The sequence below is a fragment of the Cervus canadensis genome, chromosome 15 (assembly GCF_019320065.1).
Source record: "Cervus canadensis isolate Bull #8, Minnesota chromosome 15, ASM1932006v1, whole genome shotgun sequence".
Lineage (NCBI taxonomy): Eukaryota > Metazoa > Chordata > Mammalia > Artiodactyla > Cervidae > Cervus > Cervus canadensis.
The window spans coordinates 46,501,957-46,527,894 of NC_057400.1; the positions used below are offsets into that span (position 1 = coordinate 46,501,957).

Genomic DNA, 25,938 nt, shown 5'->3' on the forward strand with positions numbered 1-25,938 from the left:
CTTTCAAGCTCAGAACCTTGGCATTATTAATCAGTCTTCAAATCCTGCTGTTTCTTCTCAAGTGTGTTACTTCTGTCTCCAAGGCACTCTTAGAATCCAGGCTTCTTGACTTCAGGCCTGGATTACTCTCTCTCCTATTTCATCTTTCTGACTCTATCACTACCATGAAATAGTAATGTAGAAGTCTCTAGATTAATCTTATTTAAACACTGCATTGATCACATCAGTACTCTGGCCATCACACTAAAGCCATGTTGTCATCTCCATTATCTCATCTTATTTCCCACAATTTACAACAACTACAGGGTTCCAGTTCTATCATCAGCCCATCTCTTCCTTATTTCAGAATTAATCTATGCTCTTGCCTGTTCAGAGAAGATTTTTGCCTTGTAAAAACTGAAGTGTTTCTGAAGCTGTAATTCAAGGTTCTTCCAGCTTTGTCAGTCCACACAGATCTCTGTCTTTTCTAAGCATAATCGTTTTTATCATTTTGTGCTTCTTGCTGAATTGTCAAATATTTAGTAATTTTCTCAAATCATTCTTGGAATAAGATAGGATGTGACTGTATGAATGAATAAAATTTATGAATGAAATATAGTTTGGTTTTATTTCTCTAACTACTGAGTAAGCACATGAAGTTGAACAGTTGAAACTGCTGCACATGTAATTGAAACTTTATATTACAGTTATTTTAAAATCAATACCCTTAAGTAGCCAACCATCATGCTCCCATAAAATGAAACATTAAGGTATGCCAGTATAGCTTATTACATACAAAGTACAGTTATCCCAAACAAACCAACCAGGCAAATAATCAGTTTTGACAAAAATCTCAAATATGTGTTAAATTTCTTGTCCAGTTTTCTGTAACTTAAAATTACCTCTTCACTTACTCTTCTGCCTTTTTTCATTCTTTTTCAATTACAGTTTTTTGCATGTCTGGAAAATGGATAAAAATATAGCCACAGTAAGCTTAATTAATCCTTACCCTTTTATTAATGTAGTATGGGTCCACATCTTCCAATGGCTCTGACACCATTGCTTGAGGAAGATTTCCATAAACAAATGGAAGCTCTTTTCCAACCTCCAAGTCGCAGTTCGGCTTTAAATCTTCTTTGTCTTCCTCACTTGGCTTTTTAGTACTGTGCTGTTCCATAACTTCAAGAGATTCTCTCGTGAAAGGGACCAGGCTCTTAGGTTCTGGGGAAGCCATTTTCAATTTTGCCCCTGCAAGAAAAGTATTTTCTTCATTTCTGCATAAGATTTGGATACAATAAAGAAAAAAATTAAAGTACAAAAGGCTAGGATATGAATGAAAGAGAATGGCAAACAATGCACTCAATGAAAACTCCTGCATTTAAGAGAAATCTGAGTTATTAAACTTGGTTTTGTTTCCCTTAATGTTAGATTTCACTTGTAATTTCATCAATAACTCATTCTATTTCATTTACTCATCCATTGAATCCTCTTTCTTCTACTGAAATCTGCCTTTCAGTTTCTCCCCTGTAACGAAAAAGCTCTAAAGTGGCTACAGACTTTTGGAAGACCAAACCCAATCATTTCACTCTCAGCTGTATTTAGTCACTGACTAGACTTTGCTTCTCTAAACTCAAGTTTCATTGGCTCTGTGACCCACTCTTCTGTATCTCTTCCTACAACTATGATCACTTCCTTTGACTTAGTTTTTCCCCCAAATTTTCAACTTTGATATCCTTTAAAGTTTTGCTTTTCCCTCTTTTACCTCATCTTTTTGGTAAGTACCTAGGCAAACACAGAGTTTAAACTACTATAAATAGGTATTCACCAAGTACATTTCCCAAAACACTCCCTTCTCTTAGTCATCTATGTGTCAATCCACCAATGACAGCAATTTAACAAGTAAAAACAAAATTTGTTGTTTTTTCCCAAGACCAAAACCACTCTTTAACCTAACAGTCATTGTAAAATTACATATAAACGCATTACTTTGAAAATTACTCATAAAATGTTTTTCTTTGTCACTAGTTCCTTAGAAAAAAATAATCTTCCTATAATAAATTTCTATCAGTTATTTAAATATTATCCATTGTTCATACACCTACATCAAGGTAGCCATCTCTGTAATTCTATCTCTGGAATTCTAGTCTTTATCTATTTCAAGTTATTCTACAGGCCACTTGAATTAGTCTTCATTAAATATAATTTCATGTATCAATTCTCCATTAATGAAACTTATTCTTTCCTTTTACACTGAAATATGCTCTTTTGCTGATTTTTTCCAGCCCAATTTCTGTCAAAACCAACTCTTCAAGTGACTCTACTGAGTCAGCAACAACTAACTGATTATTCTTTATACATTCTCTTTAGCCCTCATTGCAATTCTACTATTGCAAATAATGATTCTGTACTTGATATTGCAGCATTTTCTACATGTGTATTTTGTCTCTTATACTGCCTGCCTTAGGTAAATTTATCCTATCGATATGATATGTCCTAAGACAGAAATCACATACATATGTAACATACACACAGATACAGTAATCCAGAATTTTCCTCTGTTGTGTAAAATTGAGTTTTTAAATAATTGAATCTATTACTTGCTATTAGTGGAAAGTGAGAAAAAAATAACTTGGTTAACAATAATGGAGTATAAATCATTGTGAGAATCAAACTAGTACCAGCTTTAAATAAGTGGTTTGTAAGAGATATTTTAACTATACAAATGCTAATCTCCAGACATCCAAGGAGAGGACACACAGTCCATTCTTAATCCTGAAATATAAAAGTGGAAAATAATCACTGGGACAACTCCTTATACCTTTCATGACATCACAGTTTTCTTGGCTTTTCTTTTAATTCCTACTGCATTAGGCATCTAAAGAATGACTTTCTATGCTCACTTCTAAGAATGTATATAGAACAAAATGCCACCCCTGCTTCAACTTTATTTGATTTTTCAATTTAAGCTCCCACCTATAAATTCTATTTCCCAAAATGTAAATAAAAAGATACTCAGTCTATCCAATGGATTTATTTTCCCTTGGTTCAGTCACTTGTGACCACACAGAGGGACATTTTCATAATAGCAATGTCTGCTTATGCCCAAGACTCTCCAAGGATATTGCAAGGATGGGGCGTTAAGCAATTTTAAAAGAGAGAAATATGGAATCGAAATATTAACATATATCAACTTGGAACCCTCTTTGTTAATTAGTGAAAACTAATAATTGCACATCAAAAAATTTACCTATTTTTCAAATAACTTGCTTCAATCATGCACAAAATACTTATTAAAGGACCATTAATAATTGTTTATACACACCATATGTACATATAAACACAATGCTCAAAATCCTTAAAGCTAGGCTTGAATAGTACATGAACCAAGAAATCCAGATGTACAAGCTAGAATTAGAAAAGGCAGAGGAACCAGAGATCAAACTGCTAACATGCACTGGATCATAGAAAAACTAAGGGAATTCCAGAAAAACATTTACTTCTGCTTCATTGATTACACCAAAGCCTTTCACTGTGTGAATTACAACAAACTAGAAAATTCTTAAAGAGATGGGAATACCAGACCACTTTACCTGCCTTCTGAGAAACCTGTATGCAGGTCAAGAAGCAACAGTTAGAACCAGACATGGAAAGAGAAGAGTGAAAAAGCTGGCTTAAAACTAAACATTCAAAAAACAAAGATCATGGCATTCGCATTACTTCATGGCAAATAGACAGGGAAAAAATGGAAATAGTGACAGACTTTATTTTCTTGGGCTCTAAAATCACTGTGGACGGTGACTGTAGCCTTGAAATTAAAAGACATTTGCTTCTTGGAAGAAAAGCTACGATAAAGCTAGACAGCGTATTAAAAGGCAGAGACATCACCTTGCCAACAAAGGTCCATATAGTCAAAGTTATGGTTTTTCCAGTAGTCATGTATGGATGTCAGAGTTGGACCATAAAGAAGGCTGAGTGTCAAAGAACTGATGCTTTAAAACTATGGTGTTGAAGAAGACTCGTGAGGGTCCCATGAAGAGCAAGGAGATCAAACCAGTTAATCCTAATGGAAACCAACTCTGAATATTCGTTGGAAGGACTGATGTTGACGCTGAAGCTTGAATACTTTGGCCACCTGATTGTGAAGAGCCAACTCACTGGAAAAGACTGATGCTGGGAAAGATTGAGGGCAGGAGGAGAAGAGGGTGACAGACGGGGGTAAGATGGTTGGATGGCATCACTAACTCAAAGGACATGAGTCTGAGCAAACTCCGGAAGATAGTGAAGGACAGGGAAGCCTGGCTTGCTGTCATTCATGGGGTGGTAGAGTCAGGCACACACGAATGAATGAACAATAACATAGTAATACCTCACACATCAAGTTTTGTTGAGGGGAGTAAAAATGCTTTGAATAAGTACAGTTTATGAAGACACACTGCAAACAACTGAAGTTTTCTCTTACTTACACATAGAATCTTCCTTTAAAAAATTTAATAAGCTTTCAAAATTGTACTCCTTACATGGAGTTCCTTGAATTGTTCCTTAATGGTTCATGGTTATAGGCTAGTATAAACAAAATCACAAACTTAGGAATTAGACCTACATTGAAATCCTAAATTCTGTTACTAATTCTGTTCTGTTCTTAGAGGTCTCAGTTAAACTACTTATATTCTTGAAACTGTCAGTCATAAAATTGGGATCCTACCCAGGTTAAGTTAAGGATAAAATCAAATAATGTGAACGAAGTGCCTAGTACAATGATTGGCACATAATAGGTTCAAAGTAAATAAAAATTTTAAACTGTGATATAATTTTATATCTTGGAATGATTGGTCAAATTTAATAGAATAATAGTATAGTTCAATACACATCAGGTTTTGAAATTTGAACCAAAACAACCTGTCTGCACAAATGTAGTAAGTATATTTTTGCAGTAGAGGAAACTGCCAAGGGGATTTACTTAAAAGTAACTGCAGTATCAATCAATGCTGATTGTGTCTACCAAGAAACTTAATATAACCTTTATCTATACTGAAGGAAAATGGAGGAGGTAGTTAGTCTCTCTTCTGTTGTATTCCATGACCACAATCAAAAGGCATGCATGTAAACTGGAAGGTCTTCAAATGGGATCAGAATGTTGATAAAATTCAAATCATTCCATCTATAGATGAGTTATTCATTGACTGTGACCTTATCGTCTTAGAACTTTCCAATCCTAGAATCTTTGAATTGAATTTTCACAGAGTATCATATGACCTAAAGGTTTTGGCTAAACATTAGATAAACTAAACCTATGCAGCATTGAATGAACAAAATCAAAAGCATTTTACAAATATCATTTCATATTAAGTAAAAATGTTTCTTTTATATTTTTAGGGATACATTCTAACTGCTAAGAAACATTATTAAGTTTATGTGTATAGAAACTATTGTCCTTAAAAGTAGATACAAAGGGATGTCATAAACTTATTGCAAAGATGCTACCATTAGTGAAAATATTTTTGGACACCATCTATAGAAACCCCAAAATTTAATTTGTCAGCCAGTATTCCTTTTGTATAGGCTTCCCTGGTGGCTCAGGTGGTAAAGAATCTGACTCCAATGCAGGAGACCCAAGTTTGATCCCTGGGTGGGGAAGATCCCATCGAGAAGGGAAAGGCTACCCACTCCAATAATTCTTGCCTGGGAAATCCCAAGGACAAAGGAGCCTGGCAGACTATAGTCCATGGGGTTGAAAAAGAGTCAGACATGACTGAGTGACTAACATACACGTACATTAAATGTGTATAGTCCAAATATAATCTTCTTTTTCTTTCTGTTATCCCTTCACAGCACAACAATCTTTGATTCCTCAGTCTGCCACCTACTAGCTATGAGACCTTAATAACATAGCCTGGGTAAACTTTGGAACCCCTCATGCACCTCACAGGGTCATAAACATGAAACCAGACTATACATGTAAGCCTGCTCCACAGCACTGACTACCACTGTTAATTCTCTCTTCCTACCCAGTCAGTTATACCAAAAGACTTCTTTAGTCATAATTTTGATGTTGAATGAAACTACCATGGTTGTTGACTAGATGAATAAATAGATAGTGGACACTATCTTCTATAGTATGATAAAGAAATGCAAGCACTTAATCAAATGAAACTGGCTTGCATATAACTTTTAGACAGCTGAGTGCAGATTATAAATTATTAATCATTAAATCATAATTCAGTAAAAGCATTTCTGTGGGGAATTTATGAAGTATGATCCAGGCACTATGTTTTCTGGTGAGTGATCTTAATATAGCACAAATGCCTGAAAAATATAGAAAGATTAATAGTTAATCTGTCCATTAGACTGCTTTTCTAAAAAATTGAATTGCTAAAGTAAGATTTTGGCAAGAATTGTATCAAAGTCAACTCAAGTTTGGATCATAACAAGTATAATTCAAAACATGCCACATTTATCACCTGATGATTTAAAGTGGCACAGCTAGAAATATTTCTATATACGAGGACAAGAGAAATATTTCTACATGTGAGAACTGACTGAAAGGCAGCTGTTAGGGCAGATCAAACATCTGATGAAAATAGCTACTGTATTCCCATGTGTATATAAGCTCTAGCTGCCAAAAACTGGTTCAGCCTCCACTCCATTTGCTGCATAACTAATACATATTCTTGGATTTTTCCTGTGTTGGAATATCTTTACCTCAGTATAGCTAACATTTTCTTTAATCCAACATTTTCTTGCCCCTGAGATTGTTTCACCCTTTCCTGACTTAAATGATTTGATTTCTGGCTCTTGTCTTTACACCTCTACAGCTGTGTTCCGCCCAGGGTTTAGCCAGTTTTGGTTAATTCTCCTCATTATGTGTGCCAACCCCTTCACAGATCACTGCCTTGTCATGGAGAAGGGACTTGCATAACTCAATGAAGCTATAAGCCATGCTGTGTAGGGCCACCCACAATGGACAGGTCACAGCAGAGAGTTCTGACTAAACGTGATCCCCTGGAGGAGGGAATGGCTAAATGAAGCAGGGCAAAGGCTAACTGAATTCTGCCAAGAGAATGCACTGGTCACAGCAAACACCCTTTTTCAACAACACAAGAGATGACTTTACACATGGACATCAAAAAATGGTCAATACCAAAATCAAATTGGTTACATTCTTTGTAGCCAAAGATGGAGAAGCTGTATGCAGTCAGCAAAAACAAGACAAGGAGCTGACTGTGGCTCAGATCATCAGCTTCTCATAGCAAAATTCAGGCTTAAACTAAAGAAAATCAGGAAAACCACTAGGTCAGCCAGGTATGACTTAAATCAAATCCCCAATGAATATGCAGTGGAGGTAATGAATAGATTCAAAGGATTAGATCTAGCAAACAGTGTGCCTGAAGAACTACAGACGGAGGTCCATAATATTGCACAGGAGGCAGTGAACAAAACTATCCCAAAGAAAAAGAAAAGCACAAGACAAAGTGGTTGTTGGAGGAGGCTTTACAAATAGCTGGAAAAAAGAAGAGAAGTGAAAAGCAAGGGAGAAAGTGAAAGGTACATACAACTAGATGCAGAGTTCCAAAAAATAGCAAGGAGAGACAAGAAGGCCTTCTTCAATGAACAGTGCATAAAACAGAAGAAAACAACAGAAGGGAAAGACTAGACATGTCTTTGGGAAAATTAGAAGTAACAAGGGAACACTTTGCCCAAAGATGGGCACAATAAAGCACAGAAACAGCAGAGACCTAGGAGACGCTGAAGAGATCAAGAAGACAAGGAAAGAATACACAGAAGAACTGTACAAAAAAGATCTTAATTAACCAGATTACTAAGATGGTATGGTCAGTCACCCAGAGCCAGACATTCTGGAGTGTGAAGTCAAGTGGGCCTTAGAAAGCACTGCTATTAATAAAGCTAGTGGATGTGATAGAATTCCAGGAAAGCAATTCAAAACCCTAAAGGATGATGTCATCAAGGTGTTGCATTCAGTATGTCAGCAAATCTGGAAGACCCAGCAGTGGTCACAGGACTGGAAAAGGTCAACCCTCATCCCAGTTCCCAAGAAGGATAGTATCAAAGAACGTGCTAATTATCCAACAACTGCACTCATCTCCCATGCTGGTAATGTCATGCTTAAAATCCTGCATGCTACACTTCAGCATTTGCAAATGAAGAACTTCCAGACATCCAAGCTGGGTTTAGAAAAGGCAGAGGAACCAGAGATCAAATTGCCAACATTTGCTGGATCATAGAGAAAGCAAGGGAATTTCAGAAAACCATGTCTCTGTTTCAATGACTACATTAAAGGCTTTGACAGTGTGGATCATAAGAAACTGTGGAAAGCTCTTAAAGAGTTGGGAATACCAGACCATCTTACCTGTCTCCTGAGAAACCTGTATGCAGGTTAAGAATCAGCAGTTAGAATCCTGTATGGTACAACTGATTGGTTTAAGATTGAGAAAGAAGTATGACAGGGCTGTCTGCTGTCATGCTGTTTGTTTAACCTATATGCTGAGCACATCATGAGAAATGACGGCTGGATGAATTACAAGCTGGAATCAAGATAGGTGGGAGAAACCTCAACAGCCTCAGATATGTGGGTGATACCACTCTAATGGCAGAAAGTAAAGAGGAACTAAAGAGTCTCTTGATGAGGGTGAAGAAGGAGAGTGAAAGAGCTGGCTTAAAACTAAATATTAAAAAACTAAGATCTTGGTATGTGGCCCCATTACTTCATGCAAAGAGAAGGGGAAAAGGTGGAAGTAGTGACAGATTTCCTCTTCTTGGGCTCTAAAATCACTGCGGATGGTGACTGGAGCCATGAAATCAGAAGACAATTGCTTCTTGGCAGAAAAGCAACGACAAACCTAGACAGTGTGTTAAAGGGCATAGACATTACTTTGCCAAAAAATGTCCATACAATCAAGGTTATGGTTTTCCCAGTGGTCATGTATGCTTGTGAGAGCTGGACCATAAAGAAGGCAGAGTGCTAAAGAGTTGATGCCTTTGAACTGTGGTGCTGGAGAAGACTCTTGAAAGTCCCTTGGAAAACAAAGAGATCAAACCAGTCAAGCTCGAGGGAAATCAACTCTGAATACTGTTGGAAAGACTGATGCTGAAGTTGAAGCTCCAGTATTTTGGTCATCTGATGCAAACAGCTGACTCATTGGAAAAATCCCTGATGCTGGGAAAGATCGAGGGCAGAAGGAGAAGAGCGCATCAGAGGATGAGATGGCTGGATGGCATCACCGATGCAATGGACATGAACTTGGGCAAATTTGGAGGATGGTGAGGAATGATCGAGGATGCTGAGGGGAGGCCTGGCATGCTGCAGTCTATGGGGTCCCAAAGAGTTGGACATGACTGGGAGACTGAACAACAACATATGTGCCTAACTTAGGATTGACCTACTTCAGGTCCCAGTTCTGGGCTTTTTGGTGGCTTCAGACTTCCTGATTGCTCAACTCTATCCTCCCTTAGTTTCCTTGTCCTAACCCATCTCAGACCCCTTGTTAACACATTATTGGAATATGTTATCTTACAGAAGACTCCCCTGGTATGACGGTGAAGAATCTGCCTGCAGTGCGGGAGACCTGGGTTCGATACCTGGGTTGGAAGATATGGCAACCCACCCTAGTATTCTTGCCTGGAGAATCTTCACAGACAGAGGAGCCTGGCTACAGTCCATGTGGTTGCAAGAGTTGGACATGACTGAGTGACTAAGCACAGCACATGTTGCAGAAAGTGACTGCAAACACTCTCAAAAATTTATCTCTCAAGTCTCTCAAAAATATATCTGCAATCATATATGTTTATAATTCTATATTTTAGCTTTTTGGTTTCAGGTATGTTTTTAAAAAGTGAGCTCTAATTTTCCTTTAAAGATTGTTATTGCAGTTTGACATGTCATATAGGGCAATAAATTTAACCATGGTGTTTCCTTTTGACATTCATTTATCAGTCATTTGTGGAACATGTATTTATTAAGTGCCAAGCACTGAGCTAGGTATCAGTGCTGTAAATATTAATAAATTATAGTTACTGAATTTAAGGACAATGGGAGACAGACTTGTTAACAAATAAGAATCAAGTTATCTTGGTTATCTCTGAAAATTATTATTTCAAAGCAAAAGATATGCAAATTAAAATCATCTCCAACACTAGTGGGTCTGGATTCTATAGAGAGTTCGTCAAATTTTCCAACAATGAGAATTAACATCTCTCTTCTTTGAAGAAAGAAGCACAGTCAAGGACCTTAAACTTCAGAATGACACCGTCAATACACACAATAGGAAATCACAGCCAGCATCAGTTAACAGTCTATCTGCATCTGATTGCAAATTGCCTGAGAACAAGGAACAGGAAGCTTAGTGGCAGCTGAAATACCAAGAAGGGATGCAGATCACTGGGTATAGGATCCCAATGAGGGTGTCCAAGCTCAACAAAAAATACTATTCTGACAGTGATAAAGGCAACAGAAAGCCTGATTGCCAGGAACATAAAAAGTTAAACTAATTCTACCCTAAACAGTCTTACTTGAATCTTCTAAGAAAACAACTGCTTTGGTTTCCTACCAGTGAGTTTAGGAAAGTGGTCTAACTCAATATTCTAAAGCACTCAATGTTCCCAATTTTTCTAGGTATTCTCAAAATTTCCACTGCTTTGTGAAAGTGGCCTCTGGGATTTCTGAATTACCCCTTGTTACACTGAAAAAATGAGCACATTGTAATGGAACTGGAATCTTCCTAGAATTGTACTTCTCATGAACCCAAAGATCTGTTAGGTCATTAACCAAAAATTCCTGGCCAGTAGCCATATTAGGGGTTAACAATATAAAAAAAAATTACTCTTTGCCACTTCCCAAAGGAATTCAAAGGGGCTTTGTCATGCAACTAGATTCTATATGTTGTCTTCAGTCCTAAAGTCCTTGATGCAACTAGTTCCCCTGAGGTATAAGATATGATCTCAATATTTGTTTTAAAAATACAGAACTGGAACTATGCCTTGGTGCTCCTGGGACCATACACAACCAGTTGACCTCCTTAAGCATCCTCTCAATCTGCAGTCAAACTGTGGATTTTCTTAGCCCTTTATTTTTGCTCAGCTTCTGACCAGCGGAACTAAGCTCATAGATCCACAAACGGTGCCCTAAATCTGCAAATCAGATGGAAGAGCTCTGGACCAGTTGTCATCTAGGGCCAACCATAAACCTCCAGCACCTACTCTGGCTCTAGGTTAGCTTGAGATGGGCACAAAACCTTCAATAATATGGTCCTGGGTGGTTGACTAGATGTGAGCGTGTCAAACCTGCAGTTTATGAATCCTGAGGCCTCTGAGACGATGGGGAAGGGGAGAGGATGGTGGCCTTGGATCAACATCCCAATACTGAGGGTTGTAGGGAAAGAATACCTTCTTACGCACCTGACTTGAATTATATCAGCTCTTGACTGGATATTAGTGCTAATATTGAAAATGTAGGAGTCAGCAGCCCAACCCAAACAGACAATTTCAGAGTATCTTGGGCTAGGGCCCCTTGGGATGAACCTAATGCAGCCTGCTAGAGAGAAAGATTCCTTGGCTGATAGCCATGCTTCATCTAACCACCCTCATAAGGCAAGCAAAGACATCATTACATGTTGTTTTATGTTCTCTGATATCCCAAGTATGTGAGACAGACGAGGCTTATACCAGAACTTCTGAGGCAAATACTTGTTTTAGAATATCACTTCTCTAAAGGATCAAATGCTTTTCACCTCTCTGGACCCCTTATCTCCCTCAGCTCTAGAATTTTCCTGATTCTGTGGGTGTCTTGACCTTACCAGATGTTGCCATTCTGCCACATATGTCCTAGTGCAAAACAGGTCTAAAGTTTGAAATAAAACATGCAACCAGAACATCCACCTTATCCTGTTGCTCCCAGTTCCCCCCAAGATAATAAATCTAACTTTTCCCTTCCACCCTTTCCTTTTGTTTCTGACCCACTCAGTTTCATAGTTCAGTCGCATGACCAGGAATCACAGGGTTCTTGGGACAATTTGAGTGTATTTTTGTTGCTGAGAACTAATCATTTATGCCATTCCCTGTCCGTTTCAAAAGAAAGCATCTGAGTTAGATGATGAATGACACAGTCACTCAACCAGTCGTCTCATGCTCAGCCCCTCTGTAGCTAAGCTCCCAGGAAGAAGGCTGTGTGGATAAGCAGCATTCTCAATCAGCAACTGCAGCTGCACCATCTTAGAGATCACGAAGGCCGGGAAAGAAGGGGGCTACCAGAAGTCAGTGTTTTTTTCTCTCTCTCCGTATCCTATTACTCATTGCTTCCCTGTCCCTCAGTTCAATTCCCAGAGCACAGCCTACCAGTAATGCAGTCAAGCTGCGAAGACAGATACTGCACATACAGGAGGTGACTGTCCAGAGCACTCACAGCCTCTTCACTTTCATTTTTCCCACCTGAAGGAATTAAAACTACTGCATCTAAGTAATCAACCCATATGCTTTCTGGGAAGACAGAGTTGATCCTAAGCATGAGAAACAGATGCTAGAAAAGCTTTGTCAAAGGGAATTATGAAATGTTTTACTCTGTACGGGATAATATATATATATATATATATATATATATATATATATATATTTATTTATTAATTCTCTTAATACATTTACCAAAAGATTTAGTGTGACTTACAAAGGTGTAGACCTGTACAGCAAGATAATTCAAACTAAAAAAAAAATGAAGCAAAAATTAGCACCATAGATCCATAGAGAAGGGATAACAGCAAATGTCAATTTCACTCTGACAGGAAATAGGAAATAAAGGGTAAAATGACTTCTCACATGCTTTCCAAGCTATTTTGAGACAATTATGCTATTAGACAAGGACAATGCAGCAAGCCTCTTGCACCAATTACAGTCAGATAATTGCAAAAAATGTAATGATAATAGTAACAAGGCTGTAAACATTTGGAGACTAGAATGTACTGCATGCGTAAGTGAGGGAGACAGAGTTAATGTAATGATTAACTGGAATCTCTGTATTGTTGAGAATATAGGAACCACACCTGCTTTAGTGAAGAATTTAGATCATATTTCTATTCATTGGAGCCTTTTGATTGCACTTCATAGATGTATTATGGCTTATATTTCATCTTTCCCAGTTTCTGTAATGACTCACAGCTAAATTCTCTGATGCAAAGCCCTTTCACCAAGAGTTCTCAATTGTTTTTTCTTCCCCAGGGTTTAGAACTCAAATGATATTAGATGCATTGCTTTTTTCTCATGAAGGATACAAAAATATTTTAATTGTCTTTTAAGAAGCATCAGGAAAGATGAGTCATGGTATTTTGAAAGATATGGTAAGATTAAAACAATCAATAATTTTAGCAGTAAAACTCTAGAGACATATTGGAGACTCTTCCCAATGGACACCATCTTTGGCAGGCTAGGATACAGAAGTAATGGGCCCTCTCACGGTTCAGTTGAGAGTGTAAACAAGTGCATTTTTTTCTGAAAGATTGCTTGACAATACTCCCTAAAACAATGCTGAATGAACTCTTTCACCCAGCAGTTAAACTGCCCTATGAATATGTTGCTGAAGTTTAAGTTCATATGGAAAGATTCACCAAATAAATTATTTAGTGAAAAATATAGTGTTGAGAACAGCTTGCATTGCATTCAAAGAACATCTTTGAATAAAGTGTTTTAGATACACAGTGGCATATATGCTTGCACATGCATGATGTTTTCCCTCTAAAAGGAAGAAACTGCTATGTCTATGGAGAAGGACTGAAAAGGTGTCAAAGAGCTCTGTTGCTTTCTTGTTAGTATTTCTATACTCATGCGTGCTTGCTCACTCAGTCATGTCTGACTCTTTGTGACCCCACGGACTATAACCCACCAGGCTCTCCTCTATCCATGGGATTCTCCAGCCAAGAATACTGGAGTGGGTTGCCATTTCCTACTCCAGAGGATCTTCCTGACCCAGGGATTGAACCCGTGTCTCTGGCGTCTCCTGCATTAGCAGGCGGATTCTTTACCACTGTGCCACCTGAAAAGTACTACTTGAACATAATTTACCATGTACATGCATTATTAAAATCCAGAAATGTAAAGTTTACACACTGAGGCTTGGGGATAAAGGAGATTGACCAGAATAATGCCAATCCACCTGGAATTTTATAGCTGTCTGTTCCCCAGGACTTCAGCCTATTTCTTTTTCTGCTTTGGGATCATATTTTTCACTTCAGTTGCTTACTTCCTGTTTAGCTTTGATTATCTGACTCCTACACTTGGACCTAGATTCTGCCTGTAGCTGTGGTCATCCTGATTTGGCTTCAATACATCCACTTAATTCTGGACTCAACTCCCTCACTGTGACAATTTCAGCCAGCACATTCCTAGAATATGTTATTCTGCAGAAGAAAGTAGTAAATAAGTAATTTTCTCAAAAATATAAGTATGCATTGCCATTTTGCTTTGATTTTATTTCTTAAGAATTGTTTCATTCTGGGTACTTTTCTGGATTTAAAACTTAGGAAAGAAGTCTTGGAAATAAATAAGTACCAGCAAAAATCTAAAGGAATACGTTCCATCTTTCCTGCAAATTAAAAGTTCTACTTTGGGAAATGAAGTGAAAGGTGAAAGGGTTAGTTGCTCAGTTGTGTCCAACTCTTTGCAACTCCATGGGCTGCCAGCCACCTGGCAGGAATACTGAAGTGGTTAGTCATTCCCTTCTCCAGGGGAATCTTCCCAACCTAGGGATCAAACCCAGGTCTCCTGCATTGCAGGTGGATTCTTTACCGTCTGAGACACCTGAACTCTCCTCAAATCTAATAGACTCAAATTCTAATGATGGTTCACTAATATAACCAGGAGATCAGATCTTTAGAAGAGTCATCTTTCCAGAGAGGAGCAGTTCCGGAATTCAGATACCATGCATTCACAGTGTTATGATTTATACTGAGGAGAAGAAATCTGGGCAAGAGTCTTATGAGAGAGTCTTAGCACTCAGTCTCTTTTCACACACATCCACTTAGAAGAACAAGCCCAAGGAAAGGTCAATGGAAAGGTCAATGCATGTTTGAATGCTCTGATAGGATGCAGGAGAGTGTCTGTGGGAGATGAACTCTCACCAGGGTGAGAGTTAGAACCGGCAGTGGAGGCAGAGAAGAGTTCCAGGAACATGAAGGAAAGTTGCCTGGGTTTTAAGCATGCCCACTTGAGCTTCTCTATGGCAACCTCATGGTTCACTAGCAGGGTCCCTTGTTTCCTTGTTTCTATGGATATGATAATAATTTATAGCTGTGCCTGTCCAGGCCACCAAAACAAGCAAGTTGGGGAAAAGCCAGAATCTTTCTAGAACTAGTTATTCTTGTGACCCTAGTCAATCAGACCCTTGATCAGAAGAATCTGGCCAGAGGCCACCTAAGAGGTAAGAGCTCAAGAGAGAGGAAAGTATTCTTGCTCCTGTGAGAATAATACAAAGGAGAGCTTGCTATGTATGTAACTTCTAGACTCATTAGCAATCCTGAGACCCTCTGGCCTATGGTTTCAGGCTCCACTGAATCTGTGGAAAAATTTAAAAACATTTTAAGACATTTAAACATTAAAAAAAATTAAAAACATTCCAGAACTCCCATAGTCACTGGAACCCAGGATGCCTCTTAGAATTGGCTATTTACCTCTGCTCCAGGTCACTCTGAAACAGTCGGTCTGCTTTTCCGGGATCTACTTATACCACCCTGAAACTACTCTATCTTTTCAAAAGTGGAACCAAATACACAGACACCAACTCCTTCTCAAATTGGAAAGCAACTAGAGAGGAGCCATAAAACATACTAGGGTGAGACCAGCTATGGACTAGAGCCAAAGCCAAATCAGTTGCTTAGACCATGCAATCTCTGCAAAAACCCAAAGAATGAGAGGTTGGTGGATGGGGAGCCCCACTGTGTCATTCAAGCAGGAGAGAAGGAATATTCCACTCAGTACCATATATTCAACCAGGGAGTACAGCCCCCCAATCAGCATCCTCTTAAGTCCTAGTTTAAAACCAAGTGCCCTGGACGGGATAATCTTTGATCTTTAAAATCAGAAATTTCCCTGAGTGGGGCTTCAACATTTTCATTAAGCTGATACAGTCCAGCACCTGGCCACAATCAAAACTGTCCACAGAGCTGGCTGTCCTCAGTCAGCAACAAACTGAGTCAATCCAATCAGAAATGCTGTGTATACAACAGAGATATGTTATCTAGACAAATGAGATTTCCCCACATCAGCATAGAGTATAACCTGAAAAATTTTCTCTTCAACATTAAAGGTTCCCTTTTTCAGTGTTTCAGAGATAAGACCTTGTTTGCATGGCCTTGGTTAGCCCATGTTAATAGAAGAAAAGCGGACCAACTCAGGGGAAAATGAGGTTTGTCCATAAAGTTAGTGTCATATGATGGTTGCTTGTCAGGGAAGAAAGAGTTTGTAGATGTCCTCTCACAGTGGACCAATTGTGACAGGAGTTAGTGGAAATCATGGAACCAGACTCCCAGGAATCTAGAATGTCTCTTTCAGGCTGATGCCTCCACCATAAGTTTTCAAGAGAGAGTCTATGGTGGTAGGTTGAGGGTTGAATATGTCAGTGGTGTTACAGATCCTGTCCTAATGAGATCTAGGACTGGGGCATATTAGGATACTTCTTTCCTAAGTGAGACATTGAGTAAATTATGGTTGTTCCCATTTCCAGTGTGCTTTAGACCTGTATTCATCCTCGCTGCACAAAGTTAGTGGGAATGTGTCAACTATCCTCCCAGAGCCTCTCCCACAGGAAACAGAGGACCCAGTTTCTGGGTGCTTAGCTCCAGGGTCCCCTCTCCAGTGGTAACTGACACAGCAACACTGTATCCAGTCATCTGAAATCTGTTGGTCTTTTTCCTGGGCCTACCTCCTATTTCAGGTTTTTCGCCTGTTCCGAATACATTGGTGGTAAAAAGGAGCTCACAGTACCTCTTCCTTCAGTGAAGAATTTTACTAAATCCTAGCAATCAGGAATAGTGTATTTATGCCTAAACTTTGACTTCTCCTGTGTTAATTAGTGGACCAAACAAATTCAGCAATATCCAAATATTTGATGGTTTCATTCCAAGGAAGTAAGAACATATACCCAAAACAAAATTTAAAACTAAAAAGAGGAAGATAGTAAAGCATATTTTGAGAATATTCAGAAGTGTTTAAATATGAATTGTTATCCAAGGCACAGAATTTTGTAAGGATGGAGGCTCACAGGTTGAATATACTTTAAATTGTATTGGTGGCAGTAGCTCATGACTTGAATTTGAATTTTGCTTCCTCTAGTGCATTCTAGCGAGCCCTGTCAAAACTTATATTGAACTGGAGTTTAATTGAGAGCTAGAGAGTGAGGTGGATGAAAATGAGGAACAATTCCTTATATAAGCAGTAGTTACCCACGGTACTACCTTTACATAAACCTCCATGTAATCTCTCTCATTTGGTCCTTATCAGGATCTGTAATTTTTTAATATCATTTACAAATAAGAAACATAAAGCTTAATCAAAAGTTAAATAACTTCAATTTTACAGAAACAAACATAAAGTTTTACCACATTAAATTCAAAGTAATTTGTCATATTAAATTCAAAGTTTTCTTCAGTGATTAGCTCATCAGTGATTAACCCAAATAAGCTCATCGAAGTATTACTCATGGGTCTTATCTTCTTTATTATAAAACTAGAGGTTGGGTTATAGAAACTTGAATTAGGGCTGGTCATAGCAGGGCCTGGCTTCCTTATATTTGCTATAGACTACATGACAGCTAGGAAGAAAAATATTCACAAAAAGCACCACTCAAACTCCTTCCCATTTCAAGAGATTTTTCTGGCCAGCATCCAAACTTGACTCCATGATTTCCACTAATGAAAGGAACCCATTAGTGTGTTATTCCACGTGAATTCATCATTTGTCCTTCTTAGACTGATATCCTAAGTATTGGAAGCAACATATAACCAGAGTCACCATGAACACATTATCATCACTTTCAAAAGAAAACCTTCAGAAGGTATGCATATTACAGAGCCAAACAATGGAAAAATGAAAAAAAAAAAAAAAAACCTGTTGATCCAAACAGTACCAAAATGCCCAGCCATTAAAACTGGGCACGCCATTTCCTATCACATTTGTGCTGCTAATTTTATACTATTGATTCTTACACAAAAAGCACCTATCTTGAAATCACTAAGTTACCTGGAGTAAGAGATAAGATTCGTTAGAAGTATACTTTATCTGGCAGAAGCTTTTATTCCTTCTGTTCTATTATTGTACCATGGAAACAAAAAGTCATTGGCATACAAGGAGTTTAGAAATTTTACACTACCAGAGCATCTTGCTTTCAGAAACTTACCTGGCAAGATGAGAAAACTGACCACACATAACATACAGTGCAGAGAAAACATTCACAGACCGTGGCTGCTGGTGAAGCAGTTCTCTTAATCTGAGCCCAGCATTTCCTACCGGGGACCCTAAGGGAGTTTATGGGGTGGGGCAGGCAGGGTGGGCCGGAAAGGCTGGCCGCAGACGGCAGCTCTCACCAACCTGGGACTGGGCACTCAGCAAGAAAAAGGTACTTACTTGCTGCCATGGGACAGGCTCCCACCAGCACCTACGGGAACCCCGAGAAGTTGGGCTCCCTGGACCCCCTTTCTCCTCCTGGGTTCCCTTTCCTCCGGATCTCTGGTTTCCTGAGTTCCCGGCTGCTCAGGAGCTGGCGCCTGCCCTCACCAGCTGATGCCACCCAGGCCACGACAGCTCCGCAGTCAACGGACCCCGCCGAAGTGCCGGCTGCAAAGTGTCTCTGGGGCGGCCGTCCAGTCGGTCCCCCAAAGACCTCTCCTGCCCAGAGGCGCAGTGGAGTCCTGCCCGCGGCGGGGAGGCCGCTTTTGAGCCCTCCGCAGTCCTCCCGCCCCTCTCCCAGCCACGCCACGCTCGCCGACTCCCTCAGCCCCCGGCCGGGGCGCGCCCTCAGCCTCCGGACCCGGCGCGGGCGGGGTGAGGACGACCCAGACGGGCCGCGGCGGCGGCGGCGGCTGCAGCTGTGGCGTCTCTTCCACCAGCTGCTCGGGAAGGGAGGGGGCGAGAGGAGCAGGGCGGGCGAGGAGGGGGAGCGGGCCGAGGGCTGCTAGGGCCAGAAGGAACGGAGCATCGAGGACCAGCCGGGATGCGGCTGGGGGTGGGCCAAGAGACGCGAATAGGAGGGACAGGAGCGGCAGAGGAGGAAAAGGCAGCAAACTCAGGTCTCTACCTCTAGTCGCTTGCTTTGTCTCCTTGCCTAGCTGTCCCCATAGAGCCTGCCAGGGCCAGATGTCAGCCTGCAGCATTCAAATCTGGACGTTGCTGTAGAGGTGTGCTCGGCTCCTGTGGAGGGAGGGGGACGATGTGCGGATGTTTAGGAAAGAATGGGTTGGAGTCCCTACAACCTTCTCCCTGGAGATGAGATTTCCTTCCCATTCTGGTGACTTGAGACACAAGGACAGAGGAACAGTTATCCACATGTTGAAAAACTAGCGCGCAACAGCGTACTTCAGGATGGCGAAAGGTGATGGACCCGCTTTCCCAGAGGGAGTTTGGAAAATTTTGCTACATCACAGAACATTCATTTTATAACCCAGTTTTGTTCAATAGTGAAGTTTCCTTAACAACAACAACAAAAAAGAGTCCTACAACATAGATAATAAAAGTAAGGAAAAGGTAAAAGAAATTATGTGCATTTATAAGAGGCTCAAATTTTATGTTCCAAGGCATCAGACAGAAAAATAAAGGAGAATTAAGCTAAGGTAAGTTCTGTCCAGGCCATGTCAGAAATAGCATGCTTCATCCATGATTCATAGAAAAGGTCTTACTACTTATATTTTGTTTTGTTTGCTTGTTTAAATTATACACTTGCTATGGAAAGTTTCCAAATATATACAAAAATAGCATAATAAACTCCTATGTACTCGGTCTCAACTATTGTCAATATGAAGTCAATTTTATTTTATCTATACCCACATTTTTACCTTGGATTAATTTAAAAGTAGTACAGTTATTTGGAGAAGGCAATGGCACCCCACTCCAGTAATCTTGCCTGAAGAATCCCATGGATGGAGGAGCCTGGTGGGCTGCAGTTCATGGGGTTGTGCAACAGCGCAAGAGCAAGACAGACTGAATGACTTCACTTTCACTTTTCACTTTCATGCATTGGAGGAGGACATGGCAACCCACTCCAGTGTTCTTGCCTGGAGAATCCCAGGGAAGGTGGAGCCTGGTGGGCTGCCATCTATGGGGTTGCACAGAGTCGGACACGACTGAAGCGACTTAGCAGCTGCAGCAGCAGTACAATTATTTCATTTTATCCAAAAAAATCAGCACATGTGTCTGAATGATAGGGGCTTCTAAAGAATAACCCCCCCCCCAAAAAAAACCAATGCAATTATCATACCAAAAACTAACAATCATTATTTTGTAGTCAAACATCCACTTGATTTATTTTTAATAGACAAAATGTGAATTACCAGCATCTCTTCCTCACTTTGTGGTTACATTCCAAGTAGATTTTCTAATTCTCTGAATTTTTCTTGAAGCAATTCAACTTACACATCCTCCTCACCAGTAAAATTCTTTATGCATCTTTCTGTACATTCAATCATAGTACAAATAATAAAAATTTGATAAAATTTAAAATAAATAAATAATAAAAACATGATAAAAATTTAACCAATATAAAATATCAAATACTTTAAAGTTGAAATAAGATGTCTGACATAAAATAAAGAGAAATACTGCTTTGTATAATGTGCAATTAAAACAGGCAACTAATCCCAAGCAGTTGTGCAAACCAGTAATAGAAACCAGAGGCAAACAGAAAGGAGACCAATGATACTAGATTTACCTTCTGAGTTGAGTAACCAATTTTTGTTGTTATTCTGGAGCAAATATTTTCTCTCTACTATAGATAATATTACTATGTTACTCTGACAACTTTTTAGCAATTATTATGCTCCTAATAATAATAATAGCTGATAATCACACTTTGGGTTGCTGTGCCGGGGCAAATGTTTGGTGGGAGGGGTTATTCGCAGTATGTTCTCCAGGCTTCTGCCTTAAGAATCTTCTATGTTCCAAGCCGTGCTTCCAGAGTATGTACTTAGAAGATAGAAGCTCTAGACCCACTTGCCCTGCTGCTCATCAGGAGAAACATTTTCTATCACACTACACTTGAACCAGATAAGTCCCTGGGGGAATTGTTTCCCTCAAAGCCTGCTTCAGTGGAGGCTGTTTATTCTAACCTCAAAGATGTTACTGTCAGGAGTGTGGATGGGCTTGGTATTTTGATTCTCACTCCACATCACCACATCTAGAGTTGGTAAAACCTTAAACAATTATCCAAAAATACAAACAAATCAAAACATACCTTCCTTTGAAAGTATGGCTACTAGCTGTATCATCCTTTTCTTCTGGTCGAGCATTCATCTTTGGCTTCCCCTGTAGCTCAGCTGGTAAAGAATCTGCCCACAATGCGGGAGACCTGAGTTTGATCCTTGGGTTGGGAAGATCCCCTGGAGAAGGGAAGTGCTACTGACTACAGTAATCTGGCCTGGGGAATTCCATGGACGGTAGTCCATGAAGTCACAAAGAGTTGGACACAACTGAGCAACTTTTACTCTTCTGACTTTATATTTTTATTAATTAAGGATTTATTTCCTGGTTGACAGTTTCCCCTGCTGTCTGGACTCTTAACAAATTTCTCATCCATTTGGATGCTGGTAACCATTTTAATAGCCTAGTTTCTAATTTCTTCCCTAGTAGATGATTTTTCTCTAGTCTGTTTTGGCTATTAAATCCCACACTCACACTTTGAATCTTGTCATAGCTAGCAACTACTTGTTTTTCTCTGTAACTTTTATCTGACATGCTAAATATCAGTTGCTGATTGTTTTTTTCTGTTTTTTCCCACCAGAATCCATGCTGTATGACAAAGGGGAATTGTTTATTCCCTGTTGTAAGATACTTGGAACAGAGAGTGTAATACAGTAGGTACTCAGTAAATCTGCTAAAAGAATGAACCCTAAGCATACTCTCAGTTCACTGAGTGCTTCTTGGAAGAATGTGGTGATTCACCAGTGATAAATCATAGGCCACATGTAATATGAAGAATGTGAAAATTGTTTGTTGATCTGCTTTCATTCTGCTGAATTTATGATACTTATGTACTTTAATGCTTCTGTAATACACAAGTGTGAATATTTCCCCTGGCTGCAGAATCTTGATGCAAAGCACAGAACTGTCTAAAGAGAAGTGACAGAAATAAGAAAGTCCAATGTTTTGTCTGTGGGGAATGCCAAGACACTCAGAGAGATAAAGCATTCAGCATCAAAACAAAACCCTTATTCTAAGCTACTAAGGAACAGATGCTGGTTTGGGATTGTTGTCAAAATCCAGGCCTAGATATTTTTTAAGGATGAATATAAAATAAACCATATTGTAGAAACATGTCTCTGAATCACTCAAGTTTTATGATTCTTAAGAGTTCATAGTTTCTTTTGCAAATACTAGTTAACTTCCCACATCATGTGTAATATCACAAGCAAATGCCTATGATCCTTTTTGTCTTAGTCAATTAGAGCTGATATAAAATATATCACAAGCTTGGTGGTTTATAAATAATGGAAAATCATTTCTCACAATTTTGGAGGCTAGAAAGTGCCTGCAGAGTGACGTTCTGTGTTGCAGACTGCAGGTTTTTCCTTGTATCCTCCCATGATGAACTGAGAGAGGACAAAAGCTCTCTCATGATTCTTATACAGGGATTAAATCCACTCACAAGGGCTCCACCTCTATGACCCCATCTAATCCTAATCACTTCTCAAGGGCCCTGTCTCCTAATGATGTCACATTGGGGAGTAGGGTTTCAACATCTGAATTTTTCTGGAGGAGTACACAAAGATACCTTCCTTTCAGTTTTTATCATCCTAACCTACCTACATCGTCAGTGCTGCAAAACCAAAATCTGTTCCTTATGATTATTTTTCTTTGTATATTCTACTTATGGTTCTGACTATATTTGAACTCCTTAGAACTGTTCCAAGAAAACCTTGCCATAGTTTTCAATTCTACCCCAAGTTCCAGAACTATAAGAATTTGGAAAGTGAACAAAACTGTAAAAAGTTGCTTAAACAGTTGCAGAGAAACAAAATAAATGTTTTGATTCTTAAGGATTCTCAGAATTGAAAGAACAGACTGTAGATGGTGAGAATCAATTGGAGTCCCCCTACAAAAAAAGTGGGCAAAATCTTTTTAGAGCTTTAATTATCAGTCAATAAATTACTAAACTGGTTCTAGTTTCTCAGATTCCCTGAAATATATGTGTATGTAAACAATGTCCCATTTTTGACTCTTCCCCAAAATATTCCAAATAGTCAACGGAGACTATCAATGAAAAGCCAAATTAAATACTGGACACCAGCAGGGGAAAATATGTCAAATATTTCATTTGGAAAACACATTCATATAGTATAAGGTGGACCATTCTGTGCCTATATTCATCTTATAGTTTCCTGTGGTGCCAAGAATCAGATTGGACAAATCACAGACACATCTGGAGTCTGTGTTCAAAATGTTCCTGATCACTGTGAGCATTGATGGTGGTATAATCCTACCTGCCAAAAGCTTGTTGATCACAGTGCATTCCATCTTATAATTTTGTATCCAAAATTCATCTATTAAGTAATTTCTAACCAGTCTTGGCAGAAACTCAAAATGCTTTCTAGTGAAATAATAAAACACAAAACAAAGATAATTACAAAATCACAATTTGTTGTTATCTGAATGTTCCATTGTAACTTGTGTGTCCATATGTGAAATAGTTGAATATATGCATGTAGTATGTAAAAGTAGGATTTGACTACCGTAACAAAAACCTAAAAAAACTGTGGCTTAAATATGGTATAAATTTATTTCTCTCAAACCTAATAAATCTATATAGAGGGGAGTTCAGGACTATAAAACATCACCAAATCAGGCTCTTTCAATTTTTTTGATCTGCCATCTCTACTATATTATACAATTGTTTGCAGGATTCAGGATGATTCATCAACGCGCTTGTATTACAGTAGGAAAAGGGAGTAAAGAAAATGTAATTCACACCCATTTCATGAAAGATAGCACTCCAAAAGTTTTATTTTACACATTCTTGAGCTCATATCATGTTGGCCAGAACTTAAACCCATAGATACAACCTGGGGAATGTCATGTGTATCCTAAGTCTATTTGGTGAGCCAAAAGTTGAGACTTCTACTAATGTAGAGAAAGTTAAGAATAAATATCGGGGATGACCAGTAACTTCTGTCATACCATGTCTGCATCTGCAATTAGCATTCTGACTGGATTGAATGCCCTCACCACACAGCAAATTAGGGGGGAAACGTGTGACTCCTAAAGATTTAAGAACTTATAAAAGCATAACTAAATTTATCAATAAACATTTCTTCCACCTAAATCAGAATTATCAGGAAAGAAATTCAGATTGAAAAACAATCATTTGAACAGTTACAATATTGGATTCTAGTTTGTTTCCTCAAATGCATTAGGTTTCTTACCTATCAAGAGTGATACTGGTGGGGTTCCCTGGTGGCCCAGTGGTGAAGAACCCACCTGCCAGCACAGGAGACTTGGGTTCGATCCCTAATATGGGAAGATCCCACATGCTGCGAAGCAAATAAGCCCCTGCACCGCAACTATTGAGCCTGTGCTCGGAAGTCCAGGAGCTGCAACTTCTTAAGCCTGTGCACCCTGGAACCTGTCCTCTACAAGAGAAGCCATTGCAGTGAGAAGCCTGCAAACCACACCTAGAGAGTAACCCCTGCTTTCCACAAGTAGAGAAAAGCCCATGCAGCAACCATGACTCAGCACAGCCATAAATAAATAAATAAATAATAAAAAAGCGCTGATATCGTGAAAGCTCAGACAATCATCTCAGCAGACAGCTAGAAAACCTCAGGAATTAGGGAGACCTGGGAAACTTGCACCTGGGCTAAGCTGGGTGCTGAAAATAGGGAGTTGTTTGAAAATCTGTAGGCCATCAGAGGTCCAACTGATGGACCTATCCCACTAGCTGCTCTCTTTCTCAACTCAAGGCAGGAAGTATATTCTCTAGAAAATTTGGATTATAAAGACCTGGAATCTTGAATATTAAACAGAGAGAAGAATAGAGAGAGGTTGCTGGACTGAAAGGAAGAACACTAATAAAAATGTTTATTCTAGCAACTCAAATATCCATCAACAGATGAATGGATAAAGAAGTTGTGGGACATATATACAATGGAATATTGCTGCTGCTAAGTCACTTCAGTCGTGTCTGACTCTGTGCGACCCCATAGATGGCAGCCCACCAGGCTCCCCCGTCCCTGGGATTCTCCAGGCAAGAACTCTGGAGTGGGTTGCCATTTCCTTCTCCAATGCGTGAAAGTGAAAAGTGAAAGTGAAGTCACTCAGTGGTGTCTGACACTTCGCGACCCCATGGACCACAGCCTACCAGGCTCCTCCATCCATGGGATTTTCCAGGCAAGAGTACTGGAGTGGGGTGCCATTGCCTTCTCTGAATGGAATATTACTTAGGCATAAAAAGTAATAAATCTGAGTTAATTGCAGTGATGTGGATGAAACCAGAGCCTGTTTTATAGAGTGAAGTAAGCCAGAAAGAGGAAAACCAAATATGTATATTAACACATACATATGGAATCTAGAAAATGGTACTGATGAAATCTATTTGCAGGACAGGAACAGAGATGCAGATGTAGAGAAGGGACTTGTGGTCACAGCAGGGGGAGAAGAGGATGAGACAGATTGAAAGAGTAGCATTGACATATATACACTAAGTGTGTAAAATAGATAAACTAGTGGGAAGCTGCTGACAGCACAGGGAGCTGAGCTTGCTCTCTGAGG

At 39.3% G+C, this 25,938-nt stretch overlaps 1 protein-coding gene across 1 annotated transcript in view; it reads right to left on the bottom strand.

The window, feature by feature from the left end:
* SCN7A (sodium voltage-gated channel alpha subunit 7) overlaps nucleotides 1-19,032 on the bottom strand; it is a 78,411-nt gene extending 59,379 nt beyond the window's left edge. Inside the window, exons 1-2 of the mRNA XM_043488190.1 lie at nucleotides 18,592-19,032; nucleotides 989-1,227 (exon numbers count right to left, since the gene is read on the bottom strand). Of these exons, the coding sequence (XP_043344125.1) occupies nucleotides 989-1,227; nucleotides 18,592-18,601 (249 nt within the window). The 5' untranslated portion in view covers nucleotides 18,602-19,032. The remainder of the gene's footprint in view (nucleotides 1-988; nucleotides 1,228-18,591) is intronic.
* Between the last annotated feature and the right edge of the window lie 6,906 nt (nucleotides 19,033-25,938).